The 15,170-nt window shown below is 46.9% G+C and overlaps 1 protein-coding gene across 1 annotated transcript in view; it reads left to right on the top strand.

Annotated features, from left to right (window-relative positions):
* Positions 1–9,082, top strand: part of LOC144893041 (uncharacterized) — a 100,932-nt gene extending 91,850 nt beyond the window's left edge. Inside the window, exons 5-7 of the mRNA XM_078782643.1 lie at positions 7,333–7,364; positions 8,797–8,896; positions 9,002–9,082. Of these exons, the coding sequence (XP_078638769.1) occupies positions 7,333–7,364; positions 8,797–8,896; positions 9,002–9,082 (213 nt within the window). The remainder of the gene's footprint in view (positions 1–7,332; positions 7,365–8,796; positions 8,897–9,001) is intronic.
* The last annotated feature ends 6,088 nt before the right edge of the window (positions 9,083–15,170 follow it).

The raw sequence follows: 15,170 nt of genomic DNA, 5'->3' as shown, positions 1-15,170 counted from the left end.
CCTTCGTTCAAACTTAACTGATCTCTCCATACAGGTTGCTTCTGACAAACCAGACGTCATCTGCTCAACAGAAACTTTCCTCCTTCATGATGTCTCTGATTCCTTAGTATCTCTCCTGGGGTTACTCCCTCCTCCGGTATGATAGACCTGAGCCTCGTCCTGGAGGTGGGGTTGCTATCTTTATCAAAAACTCTCTTCCTCACTCGCCCTGCACTGCACTCTCTCCACCTCACCCCCAGGAATACCTCTGGCTACGGCTTCCCCTTCGCTCCCACCTCTTGTTCATATGTGTGTTGTACCGTCCACCAAACAGTGATGACTCCATCGACATCTCGCTGTCTGATAATATGGAACAACTTCTATCATCTCATCCCAACTCTCTCTTCCTCATATGTGGTGATTTCAATTGTCACCATGCCAATTGGCTGGGTGTGGGTACCTCTCTCACCAGCCATGGCTCCTCAGCAAAGGACTTCTGCCACTCACTGGAACTGACACAATCTGTCAATTTCCCGACCGGATCTCAGTCAACGGAGCATCTTCTCTTCTGGACTTGGTTATGACTAACTTCCCTGAAAATGTCTGCTGCTCTTCTTCTGCTCCAATCGGCTCATCTGATCATGTGCTTGTTAAAATGGACATCTCTCTGACCATTCTCAGGGAGCCTGCTCAGCGTCGACGAGTCTGGCATTTCATTCGGGCCAACTGGCACGGTCTTCAAGCAGCCATCAATCATCAGGACTGGTCTCCCATCTCTACCACCTCTGACATCAACTCATCCTGGGAATTCTTCCAAAGTAAATTGCTCTCTCTCATGCACAGATTTATTCCATCTCGTCTTCAGTTGTCATACCCTTCCTCCTGTCCATGATACACGGGATCTTGTGGTGAGGCTGTTGCCCAGAAACAACTTGCCTTTGTCTCCTGGAAAGCAAATCCAACGGAAGGAAATCTCATTTCCTTTCACAAAGCCCGAAACAAGTGTGTGTCCACCCTCAGGAGAGCCAGGAAACAATATTTCTCCGTTCTCAAGACCGAACTCTCTTATCTGCCTCCCTCTTCCAAATTCTGGTGGCATCTGGTCAAATCTGTTTCTGGTGTTTGTTCCCCCTCCATCCCCTGCCTTAGCTCAAACAGCTACACAGCTGACTCCGCACGTGAAAAAGCTGAATGCCTCAACTCTGAGTTTGCCTCTAAATCTTGTGTCCCAAACCCATCCCTCTCTGTACCCACCATATCCAGTCGTACCCAGCTGCTCCTGGACTCCATGTCCTTTCCTCCTGACAAGGTGGAAAAGTTTCTGTCAACCCTCAACTCTGATTCTGCAACTGGACCTGATGGCATCAGCCCAAGGGTCCTAAAATCCTGTTCTTCCACTCTTTCACTCCCTCTCTCTGTTCTCTTCACCCTCTCTTTTGCTCAAGGTCAACTGCCATCTGCTTGGAAATCAGCCAACATCACCGCTTTACACAAAAAGGTGCAAAAACAGATCCTAGCAACTACAGACCAATCAGCCTTTTCCAAATTATCAGCAAAGTCATGGAATCCATCATTGCTTCGGATATGAAATCTTTCCTCTTCTCCAATGGCTTGATCTCTGATCATAAATTTGGTTTCAGACCAGGTCACTCTACTCTGGACATGCTGCTTCTGCTGTCTCAACAATGGATGGAGGTCCCCAATGCCAAACAGGAAATTAGAGCTGTCTCCCTCGACATATCACGTGCCTTCGATATGGTCTGGCACCCTGCTCTGCTCACCAAACTCTCCTCCTTTGGTATCCATGAAAATCTCCACGCATGGCTGGTGGACTTCCTCTCTAGTCGTAGTCAACGTGTGGCCCTGAATGGGTTTCTCTCATCTCCTCTTCCTGTTCAGGCTGGAGTTCCCCAAGGCAGTGTTCTGGGCCCTGTGCTATTTCTGGTCTTCATCAATAATCTCTCTGACACTCTTGAAAATCCTCTCTATCTCTTTTCTGATGACTCCACTCTCTGCCGCTCCATTCCTCATCCCTCAGATCGGCAGTCTGCAGCCACCTCACTCTCTGCAGACCTGGACAAAATCACAGACTGGGCAAACAAGTGGAACATGTCTTTCAATCCTGACAAATCTCACACTCTTACGATGTCTCTCCGAAAAGACCGACTGGACAACCCTCCCATCTACTTTCTGAATAATCCTCTCCAAGAAGTTCTGTCACTCAAGCTTTTGGGTCTCACTATCTGCCATGATCTTTCCTGGGAAAACCACATCTCCAAGCTGGCCTCCAAAGGCAGTCGCCGACTGGGCATCCTCCGTCGTGCGAAGTCTTGGCACACCTGAGCTCCTCACCACATACAAGGCTTTCATCCACAGCTCAATGGAGTACTGCTCTCCCCTCTGGGCTGGTGCTCCTGCCTCACACCTACCTCGTCTTCACGCTGTTGAAACCAAAGCGTTCAGAATCATTGGAATCTCCCGCGATGACACTATCTCAGAGGGCCTTTCACTTACTCACCGCAGGCAGGTTGGTGGTCTTTCCGTCTTATACCGACTCCTCTCCGGCCTTGCTCCCCCAGCTCTCTCTGTGCTCTTTCCCCCAAATATTCCGACAGGTCACACAAGATCTGCCTGCAACCCTCTTTTGGTTAAACTGCCAAAATCAAGACTCTCTGCTCACCTTCACTCCTTCAATCCTCTTTTCTCCTGCCTCTGGAACAAACTCCCTCACTCTCTTCAATCCCTCTCCTCCCTCCAGGTCTTTAAAACAGCTGTTCACCACCATCTCTTATCTTCCCCAATCCAAAACCTTGATCTTTTCTACCCCCGCTAATTTCACCCCAAATCCACTTTTTTGAAATACCAACTTCTTTCCTGGAAGTCCTTGGTGTCCTTGCGTTTTATACCTATCCTGCCTCCCCCCAAGCCCTCTCCCTCCCACACATCTCCTGATGTCCCTGCTCTCAAATGTTGTGTTTGTGTGCTTCCTCCCCTTCTCTCCCTATATTGTCTACCACTCCCCTTTTTATATACTTTGTTTGCTTGTTTGTTTGATAAATGTTAGCCTCCCCTCCCCCGCCCGGGGGAGGGGAGGGGAACGGGGGGGAGGGGAGGAGAGAGGGGGTAGGGGGGAAAGGGAGGGGGGAGGGGGGAAAGGAGGGGGAAGGGGTAGGGGGAGGAGAGAGGGGGAAGGGGTAGGGGGAGGAGAGAGGGGGAAGGGGTAGGGGGGTGACCGGGGGGGAGTGGAGGATAGAGGGGGTGGGGGGGGAAAGGGAGGGGGGAGGGGGGAAAGGAGGGGGAGGAGGGAAGGGTAGGGGGGAGGGGGAGGGAAGGGGAGGGAGAGGGGTAAGGGGAGGGGAGGAAGGGGAGGGCCAGTCAACAATGACGTTGCAGTTCTCATGGGAGGAGAGCAGCACAACAATCGCGACATCATCCTGCATCTTCGCAACAACAGCACGAAGTGGATTTTGGAGACTCACCGATCCTGTGACGCCCTCCAGTACCGGCGTTGCCGGGCGGGGGAAGGAAGACCCGTACATTCGCCCTCTCGACTCAAGCTCACTCGGACAAAAGCCTCACACAAATTACACCGTGAAGGCCCAATGGCCATGTCTATGCCACAAATCAAGTACGTGAGCGAGTCGGGCGCACTGAATTGAAAATATATAGAACGCTCATACTCCGTGTAGTTTTATATATTTTGTTGCAGAAAAGAAGCCAACTGGCGGCGGGGATGGAACATCACGTGATCGCTCTGAGCGAATCAGCGCGCTGCTCTGCCACCGGTCAGAATCCGTGTATAATATTCGTCGCTGAAAAAAAATCTATGTGAAACATGCTACTATCTATGCTAAATCATGCTAAATGCTAATCATGCTAAAATCTATGCTACTTGCTGTGAGTTTATGGCGGCAAGGCACATCACGTGATCGCGTCACGAACATCATTCGTGATCACGTCATCACGTGATCATCATCAATGAGCGCGAATGAGCGAATCAGCGCGCTGGAAATTTTCCTTCCTTACTCATTGCGTAAATAAATATACTGCTGTAAATATGGTACATTATTAAAAAATAAATGTACTACAATATTTTTGAAAAATTTCATTGGTTGCTAGGAGATGGCAGCATGTAAAAACCGTTTGAATATTTGAAATACAGTTTGATCCAGAGGTAAGTGGTATGGTCTTGCTGGTTGGTGGACACGATATGTGTAAGGGAAATTATTTTGGTGTCCTGTATCTGGTCGTGCTAGTTGGTGAACACGGTAAATTTAAGGGAAATGATTTTCTGTCATTCTTCTGAGTGGTTGCTTCTACTTCCCCGTATTTTTGTTCATTTTATTGTTTTTTTCCACTCTCTTGAGTTGTGGGCCTTCCTTGAGTGGTATTACATTTATCATCATCATCATTGGAATGTCTGTTGTAAAGATACGGACATCAAGTCCGTATCTTGACGCAGAGAGCATCAAGCACCATCTTTTTATACCAGGCAACGGCAACGCACTAACGCAGACCTCGCTCGGCCCCGCCCACAGCGACCTCTATCTCGGCCCCGCCCATAGCTGCCTCGCTCGGTCCCACCCACAGCGACCTCGCTCGGTCCCGCCCACAGCGACCTCGCTCGGTCCCGCCCACAGCGACCTCGCCCGGCCCCGCCCACAGCGACCTTGCTTGGTCCCTCCCACAGCGGCATCACTCCGCCCTACACGGCACTATCTATATATTATTCGTACAATGCCGGGTACTTCTGCTCGCTGAAAAAAAATCTATGTGAAACATGCTACTGTCTATGCTAAATGCTAATCATGCAGAAGTACCCGGCAAAAACGCAATCGCTTTTTGCTCTGAAATACGTGCGAACGCGTAACTGAGTTAATGGCGGCAACGAACATCACGTGATCGCTCTGAGCGAATCAACACGCTGCTCTGCTACCGGTCAGATTCCGGTCATAATATTCCGTGCTGAGGTAAAAATATGGCTAAAAAATATTATGAAATAAATTTTTAGGTCAGCCATGTTCTTCCCAGGCTCAATGGCCATGTCTGTGCCAAATATCAAGTACGTGAGCCTCTCCGTTTAGGAGTCTATTGGTAACATTACACACACACACACACACACACACACACACAAACTGTGTTTTATATATATATATGTAGGGAGCTGTAATGCCCCTCCCCCTTTGTATATCCTTGCTGCTTTACCAATTACCAAGTATAACCAATTATATGTTTTGTTTTGACTGATTGCTGTACTCTTTTATAATACTTAGTTCTTTCCTGTGCATTGAGGATGTATAATATCCTAATAAGGAGTTCTATGCTTGTGAGCTCTCGGCCTGTGTGGGCACAATCTCTTAGTTCCCCTTCCTGGCCTTGGCTACAGTTGTTATCTCTCCTGCCTCCCTCTAGACTTTGCCAATATCCTGTAAGTTGACAGTTTTATGAGTATCCCCTCCCTTTGTACTTTCCCCAACCAAGGTTTCTATACAGAAAGTTGTAAACATGTTGCCACATATGGCTGACCATCTCCTTATCTGAGTTAACCTATGAGTGGCCTTGATGAGCTTCCTCTAACTAACTGAACAACAGGATGGGACTATGGTGGGAGGACCAATGAGCCCATTCTGTCTCTGTATCTTGTGAGCTAACCCCACCCCTGATCTTCCTTATATAAAGCAAGGTTTAATTGAATTATGGCAGAGCATCTTGTTGTAGTGTTGGTCATTTCTTGTGAATTTCAATGCAACTTCTTGCTGTCCTCAAGCTTGTGTAATCGAGTTCTAATAAATATATCCGTTGCTCCTTTCTCTGAGTCTTCTGAGTCCCAAGTTCTAAGTCTCAATCCGACAACTGGTGGCAGCGGTGGGATCAGTCTGGGCAGTCCGGGACGCGGTCCCAGGCAAGTGAGTGGTGAGACCAGCTGGCAATTGATCCGGGTCAGGTGAGACTGTGGTTTTCTTTTATTTTTTCCTTTTTGCCTGGGGATCAGTCCAAATTGTAAACCCACTCTCTTGCTCGGTTGCCGTTTGTTCCGCTCCCTGCTCATACCTGTTCCACGAACCTAAATTTAAATACGGACCGCTTGGGTCCTGGAGCAACTGATTGTTTATGGACTCGTCAGGGTAACGTTACGTAAGGGAAAGTGCCCCACGTTGGGCGCCTGAGGTTAAGGGGTAATAGATCTCTGGGTTGTGAGGGTAAGGATAAGGGCGGCGTCCCGATCCGAGGCCTACCCGGGAGACGTCGAAATTTTAAGTAAGATTAGAAGTATTATAAGGGCGTAGGACGCCAGGAAAGTACAGTAAGGTTAGGTTAGACGGCTGTGTAGGCGGACGAGCCTCTCAGGAGAGTTAGGTAGTGCAGCCGTACCGCGAGGCGGACGATCCTCACGAGTACAAGGCCGCGAGTTAGGTAGACAGCTGTACCGCGAGGCGGACGATCCTCACGAGTACAAGGAGAGTTAGGTAGACAGCTGTACCGCGAGGCGGACGATCCTCACGAGTACAAGGAGAGTTAGGTAGTGTAGCTGTGCCGCGAGGCGGGAGATCCTCACGAGTACAAGGCTACGTCGGTAAACTAAATTTTCCTAGGATGGGTAACAGTATGGGTAATAAGACAGTAAAGGCAGGTGAACCGCTTAGAAATACCCCAGCATTTTTCATGTTTCGGAGGTATGGCTATGATGCTGTGAGACCAGGGAAGTCATGGGTTGCGCTAACTAAGGATCTAGGTGAACCATGGCCCGAAGAAGGGTCTTTTGCGCTGGAAAAATTGGACGCGTTGTATGGGGCATTAGAAAAGTTAGAACAGGACACGAAACACTTCCCGCCTGACTATTGGAAAGTCTTTGGTTGGTGGAAGGAAGAAGCGATGAAGTGACAGGCAAGATCGAAACAGGCCAGCCTGGCCGGTGAGGTATTAAAACTCAAGGGCCTGAGGAAACAGGTGAATAAAATGCAGGATGAAGCTGTTAAGGAAATAGAGAGGCAGGCTAACGAGTGACTGATGCCGCTCATTGAAAGTCAAGTCCCCGTGGGAGGGTCAGGCAAATACCAAACCCCTACCCTCCCAGCCCTGAGCTCTGTCCCGGGGTTCCAGGCAACACCACCCTCCCTGCCCCACCCTTTTCACCCCAATTCACCCTTTCCACCCCGGTCTAAGAATCCCCTTTCTTTTGAATGATTGAGACATAAGGCGTTGTACACGACCCACTCAGGTCGTTGTGCTGTGAATTTTTGCGACTGTTCACACTGCTGAATGTGCGCAGTGGTTTGAAATGCGAGCTGGTTTGTCAGTCACGTGGTATGGAGAATGTATAGGGAAAAGCATGATTTAAAACGCGTTGCCTAGGTTGGCAGGGGAGTGGCTGTTGGAGGTGCATGGTTGGAGTCGATCCGGTGTTCGCGCGACGTCTGAGAGACTCATTGGTATATGAATGAATGAATAAATGTATATATGGATGTCTGTCATTGAAGTATGTATTTGTGTCCATTGTGTGTGCCATGTGTCATTGACGTATGAAAGGGTTTCTTGTATTGATTGGAATTGGCTACTTGTGCTGTATGTATGGATGTGTGAGGTGTATTAGGCATGAATGACGTGGGAAAATAGTAAAGAAAATCTTGCTGAAATTGAACTATTGTGAGTTTTAAAAGGTTGCATAGAAAGCTTAGAAATAGTTAAGGGGGCGTAGAAACACTTACTCGGATATTTTCTCCAACCTGACGGTGTTGGAGAGTAGGTTGGAGGTTTTTGTATTTCTCCTGTGGCCTGTGATCCGACTGACAAGGTCCCAATGTATGATGTCATGGAGGAAAGACGTGTCTGCTTGTTTGTCTGATCGTAAGTCTGTGGTGTGATTCCACGGAGGGCCAAGGTTTAATCCAGTAAATGGGAGTTTTATGTTGTGACAAGTGTGCGAGGGGGCACATCGGAGCACGCGAGTGGGGGTATTTGCGGGAGTGCACACCCGTGGTGAGTGTTACAGGGAAAGACATATGGGAACTTTTTATTTTCAATAAACAGACTAGGTTATTTTCTTGTTTATTTGTTTATTTACGAAAATAAATAAATAACAGGGGGAGGTAGGTTAATGGTGGTTTGTTGGCGGTAAAATTGGTTGAAAGTCGAGTTGAAACAATTTATATTGGGATATTGGGATTCATAATAGCTATTGGGCAGGTGGGATTGAATTTAACATTGGCTATTGGATAAATATTGAAATCCATGCCGGGAATGTCGATTTAACGCCCATCCGAAGGATGTAGCACATTGTGAAGCTGCACATTGCTTGACAGGACATGGGAGCCAATGAGCTGTGTAATGAGAAGGATTAAAATTATGTCATGGTGTGAAATGCTGTAGAGGTGTGAAATACACACCTTTGGCCTGGAGGGGAGTTCTTTTGGTAACTTACTTCCATGATTTACGTTCCATTGGAAGGGGAATAGGAAAATATGGGATTAATATGGAACAAATCGACAAGACAAATTGGGGTACAAACTCACCATGGAAGGAGAATGGAGGTTATAGTTTCATTGTTGTGTCTGTCTGGCTGTCTAGCAGGCCATGGAGTTATATTTCTGAAACATGGATTTCGACAGTAAAGACAGGTGTGTACCCTGAGAAAATTGTGGGTTGTGGAGTGGGCACTTTTGATGGGCAATGGGGGACAGATGTTGTGTGCAACAAAGGTAAATAGATTGGATTTTGGCAAGGTTGAGTGAGTTATGTGGTTGGATGGGGTGTGAAGGCGAGTTATGGCAGCTCCAGGGAGCAGTCCTGGTGTTGGGTCTCATATAATCATGGTTAAAGTACATGTGCAGACAAAGGTGTGCTTCGGTTTGTATTACTGGCAGAGAAAAGACAACAAAGTGGCAGTGGCAAAGTGGCAAAGGTTACAGTTCCACAGAAGGTGAGCGAACAAGGAAAGTGGCTGGGCTGTTGATAAAACCGCTGGGTTTTACGTTGATTTAAGTTGTTGTGGATTTATGTTCAATTTTAATTTTAATTCCTATAGTCTAGTGCATATGGGACGGGGAAAATGGGAGATGATGTCAGTGTGCTCCGAGTTGAAGCTGAGTTTGATGTTGTTGTGTAAATATGTGTTGTAGATGGAGCAGGTATCAATGTCGGAGTGTCAGTGTCGCTTCCAGTGGCCATGGGTGGCTGTGGGGCTGAGTGGTGGCATGATGCCTGTGGTGGGGCACGTTGGTGGATTGTAGTGATGGGGGAGCGCAATAATATAAGGGGCGACTGCAAAGCGCATGTTTCAGAAGGGAGTAGTTAGACCAAATGACGCTGTGTGTGTGTGTAGAAGAGTATTGTCTATTGAGCAGAGTATTGTGAGTGTGGGTGAGTGCATTGTATTGAATGAAGAAGCCTGGAGTCAGTGTGTGGGCACAGGTGTGCAAACCCAGGTGTATGGAGAATGGTTGTGTGAAATAACTTGTATGGAATGGATGGCTCGCTCGCTGACAGCTACAATCCATGTGGATTGTGACCGACGCTAATATTTCTATGAATGTATAAATGGAAAATAGTTATTTAAATAGATATTGTGTCATGACACAAAAGGTTGAACGTGCGATTCCAGGAATGAGCAAGTATTTTTGATATAAGCTGATGTTTCAAGTGACGATTTGAAATGTTGGAAGCTTAGATCAATCTTAAAGATACAAGCTTTTCATCTGTGAGCCGCAAGTCGACCATTTGTTTAATTTTAGATACTATACCTAATATTTACATGTAAATGCATGACTGGTCTGGATTTGGATTGCCCTGTGAGTTTTTGGGAAAACGGTATGTGTAGCTGGATTAAGTTTGAGTGGTTGTTTCATATACTCTGGGTACATGTGACTTAAAGGATGAATTGGACTTGCTGTGAACAGTGTAAATGCAAGAAGAGATAGACCGGGACACAATGAGCTGCTAGGTGAGCCATTGAGGTGAATTGAATGTGTTGTTGTTGTTTTTGGAAGTTCGGTTGTTGCATTGCCAAAGGTTTCTGTGTGATGTGGTATCTGTTGAAAGTGGATCACCTGTTGTCTTGAGTGGCATGAGCAGGGATGTATGAAACTGTATGTAACTGCCTGGGTTCAGGAAAGCAACTTCAGTTGCAATTTGGTTTAAATTAAAGGTTAACGTTAGCTGGAAATTGGACAAAGTCAAAAGTTTGACCAAAACCAAAAGTGGTGGTTGGACCAAAAGTCCAAGGTGGAAATTGTCAAAAGTGCTTTAAAAAGCTACGTCCAATTTCATTTTGCCATTTTTTAGAAGAAAATTCACTGCATTTAAAATGCGTTTCCTTTAATCTAATAAACAGGCTTGGTCGGGCCAGCAGACATTTCAGCCAAAGTCTTATCTGGTTCACTCCCACACCAGGCCCGACTCGTGCTGCGACCTTGGGTTGAACTGTCGGTTTAATTTGCACAGGGAAGGAAATAAGGGAATTGTAATGGAGAAAATGAACATTTGTGGATCTGGGGACAAGCTGGTTTGAATGTGTACCTGGGGTTTTCTGTGTGTCACAGTGTCTGTGTCTGTCTGTCTGTCACACTGGACTCTTGGATGGGTTTTCATGAGACGAATTTCAGACAAAACCCTCTTTGTTATTTCAGAATTGATCTGCACCCCTCACTGTGAAATGGACAGGTTGTGTGTGTGTCTCAGAGGTTTATGGACAACGTGGAGTGGCTGGTGCGAAGGGAGTGGTTGGGAAAGATGGACCCCCTTCACGAATACCCGTGGATAGTAGTTTAAAATAGGTAGAGGGTACAGGTAAATTGTGGTGGATATGGGCTGTGGTGCGCGTGGTAGAATTGGAAGGGCTACTCCAAAGCATTTTGCTTCCCCGCGCTATTGCGGTGATCAAATGTCGCGGCCATCAAAGGGCGGACACTGACGTTGCTCGGGGCAACGCAAGGGCGGATGAGGCGGCAGGAAAAGCCGCCAACCAAAGGATGGACAGGTACGATAGTAAAGTAGATATTGACCGCCTTGGCAATAGTCCTTGGAATCGTGGTTTGTTGTGTACTAATCGAGGCTTTAGTCCTTGCGTGTGTGAGAAAGTTTACCACAGGATGGACACTGAAGACGACACCAGAAAAGGCCATGGTGATGACCGACAAGCTGACCGGGGGTCCAGATGACACTCCGGCCGTCGACGTGACTGCAGATCGCGGATCCTGGAACGACGACCCGAACGAGTCACTGGGCCGCGACAATGAGATCTCCGCTTCCGAAGATTGTTCTTCCATTGTTGATATTACTGATAATGATTTTGATTACACATTTGCGGACCTCAGAGCATTTCAGGCTGCCAGGAGGCCGATTACTCTGGGCACCAACATGTCGCATGCAGACGTAAAAAAGTACCTAAGGGAGACTTCTCATTTTTTTCTCGATGTGTAAGGCTATGACTGTTGCTGCCCGCCTACGCCGCAGGCCTACGCCACCTGAGAATAATGTTACTAATGATGATGTGGGCCACTTGCAAGGGTCCCCGACTGATGTTTATGTTTCAATGCAGGCTTTGCCTCTTTATATTTCACGAGCTCACCTTTATGTCTCACAAGCTCACAGTGAGTCAAACGTCACTGACCCAATCCTGGATTTGGACCCAACTGCACACCCAAGCCTGGATGGTGAGGAACTCAACATTGGAGATACTCTGAGTTCCGAATCTGATTGTTTTGGAGATTCGTCCATGGATAACAGCGATGGAAGCAGCATCGCCTCGGACGATCTCGACTTTGACCCAAAGGAAGTTGCTCTCCCTCCTTTTGGACCGTTATGCTTTGTTTTATGGCCATAGGTTTGAGCCACCTGATACTGACAATGTTGTGTCTTCCCCAGATCACCAGCATGTAAGAGACCTCATGAACATGAATATCGATTGAGCGCTGAAGATCTCCAAGGATTTCACCTGGGGAAGCCTGGGCGAGCTCCAGTCGGGGGGGAGTCCGGCTGCACCTCTGTGGTCAAAGGGTGGGTCGGAGATCTTCCTGGGTGTGGACCCCGGTGGAACCAGTGGTCTTCGTTGTGGATTTGACGCGCTATTCGATCTTCATGCCTCTACGGTCTCACCTCATACACCCATCTACACCTGACTTACATCATACATTCACAAACACCCACTTACACCCACATGCCCACGGATCATCCTGCTGAGTGCGATGTGCGGTACTGGGTACGGGACATGCTCACTGGGCTGCATCCGCGTGGTATGTTTAGTGAACCTTTTACACTGTCTGTCTCACCTCTCTTTGAGGATTTTTATGCCATTTGTTCACTCCGCTTTTACGAACTTACATCGCATACTCACATACAGACGCGAATCATCCTACTGAGTACTGTGTGGTGCTTTGTGTACGGGACATGCTCACCGGGCTGCCTTCGCGTGATATGTTGAATGATTTTTCTGATTTACTTTGTTTCTGCTTTGTTTGAAATAAAGGCCTTTGATTGGCTCGTAGATAACTTTGTATCTTAGATCCAAAAGGGCGGTATGTAGGGAGCTGTAATGCCCCTCCCCCTTTGTATATCCTTGCTGCTTTACCAATTACCAAGTATAACCAATTATATGTTTTGTTTTGACTGATTGCTGTACTCTTTTATAATACTTAGTTCTTTCCTGTGCATTGAGGATGTGTAATATCCTAATAAGGAGCTCTATGCTTGTGAGCTCTCGGCCTGTGTGGGCACAATCTCTTAGTTCCCCTTCCTGGCCTTGGCTACAGTTGTTATCTCTCCTGCCTCCCTCTAGACTTTGCCAATATCCTGTAAGTTGACAGTTTTATGAGTATCCCCTCCCTTTGTACTTTCCCCAACCAAGGTTTCTATACAGAAAGTTGTAAACATGTTGCCACATATGGCTGACCATCTCCTTATCTGAGTTAACCTATGAGTGGCCTTGATGAGCTTCCTCTAACTAACTGAACAACAGGATGGGACTATGGTGGGAGGACCAATGAGCCCATTCTGTCTCTGTATCTTGTGAGCTAACCCCACCCCTGATCTTCCTTGTATAAAGCAAGGTTTAATTGAATTATGGCAGAGCATCTTGTTGTAGTGTTGGTCATTTCTTGTGAGTTTCAATGCAACTTCTTGCTGTCCTCAAGCTTGTGTAATCGAGTTCTAATAAATATATCCGTTGCTCCTTTCTCTGAGTCTTCTGAGTCCCAAGTTCTAAGTCTCAATCCGACATATATATATATATATATATATATATATATATATATATATATATATATACATACATATATATATATATATATATATATATATATATATATATATATATATATATATATATATATATATATAATGCTATCTGTAATCTGGTTCTCCAACCTAATGAGCGGACAACATGACGTCATCGCCATGCATGTCCGCATTGCCTGCAAAGCTCCAGAGGAACCATCTAGCAGTGCGTCATTACGGATTATAAATCCAGATACTGTCACAAGTGCATGCAAAACTCACTGTTACCGACCTGGTTTCACCCTTGTTGGGGCTTCATCAGGGCATGATGTTGGGGCATCAGGGCATCATCATGCATGGCGATGACGTCATGTTGTCCGCTCATTAGGTTGGAGAACCAGATTACAGATACCATTATTAGTAACTCCCAACCGCAACCAGGTCGACTCCATATGATGAGTGGATACCAGAGATAACGTTACCGTGTGGCAGGCGGTGCTTATCGCTCCCAGCAAGGTGCAGCAGCAGCTGTATGGGACACCTTGCTGGCGGTTCTCCACTGATGATATGAAGGTCGCATAGTGACTGATATAAAAACCGAAAGGTTCACAGAGTTACAAGTGTATGGAAGCCTCACTGCGTTGCCCTGATGAAGCCCCAACAAGGGCGAAACCAGGTCGGTAACTGTGAGTTTTGCATGCACTTGTGACAGTATCTGGATTTATAATCCATAATGACGCACTGCTAGATGGTTCCTCTGGAGCTTTGCAGGAAATGCGGACATGCATGGCGATGACGTCATGTTGTCCGCTCATTAGGTTGGAGAACCAGATTACAGATACCATTATTAGTAGCCTAACTCCCAACCGCAACCAGGTCGACTCCATATGATGAGTGGATACCAGAGATAACGTTCCGTGTGGCAGGCGGTGCTCATCGCTCCCAGCAAGGTGCAGCAGCAGCTGTATGGGACACCTTGCTGGCGGTTCTCCACTGATGATATGAAGGTCGCATAGTGACTGATATATATATATATATATATATATATATATATATATATATATATATAAAAATATATATATATATATATAATTTAGTATGCTCGTTTCGTGTCCTTCTAAAGGATTTTTACTGTCGTAGAATAATAAATGTTTCTGTTCAAACAGCGGTTTTTTTTTTGTTTGGTTTTTTTTGTATACAAGATCGAGGCTCGTGAAAGAGCTAACATTAATCACACAAAAAGACAAACCGACACACAAAACACAAAAAACAAGGGGAGCGGCAGACAAGATGGGGAGAGAGGGGGAAGGACACAAACACAACATTTGAGAGCAGGGACATCGGGAGGCCTTGGGGGGAGGTGGGAGAGGAATAAAACATATGAACACTGCAAGGACTCTGGGGTGAATTCCCGGGGGTAGAAAAGATCAAGGTTTTCGATGGGGGAAGATAAGAGATGGTGGTGAACAGCTGTTTTATAGACCTGGAGGGAGGAGTGGGATTGAAGGGAGTGGGGGAGTTTGTTCCAGAGGCGGGAGAAAAGGGGAATGAAAGAGTGAAGGTGAGCAGAGAGCCTAGACTTTGGCAGTTTAACCATAAGAGGGTTGCAGGCAGATCTTGTGCAACCTGAAGGAATATTGGGGGGACAGAGCACAGAGAGAGCTGGGGGAACAAGGCCGGAGAGGAGTCGGTAGAAGACAGAAAGACCACCAACCTGCTTGCGGTGAGTGAGTGAAAGGCCCTCGGAGTTGACTACATCGCAGGAGATTCCAATGATTCTGAAAGCTTTGGCCTCAACAGCGTGAAGCTGAGCAAGGTGTGAGGCAGGAGCACCAGCCCAGAGGGGGGAACAGTATTCCATTGAGCTGCGGATGAAAGCCTTGTATGTGGTGAGGAGCTCAGGTGTGCCAAGGAAGGACTTCGCACGACGGAGGATGCCCAGTCTGCGACTGGCTTTGGAGGCCAGCTTGGAAATGTGGTTTTCC

This window comes from Myxine glutinosa, chromosome 7 (assembly GCF_964187855.1).
Source record: "Myxine glutinosa chromosome 7, kmMyxGlut1.1, whole genome shotgun sequence".
NCBI lineage: Eukaryota > Metazoa > Chordata > Myxini > Myxiniformes > Myxinidae > Myxine > Myxine glutinosa.
This window is presented reverse-complemented; position numbering and strand designations above follow the sequence as displayed.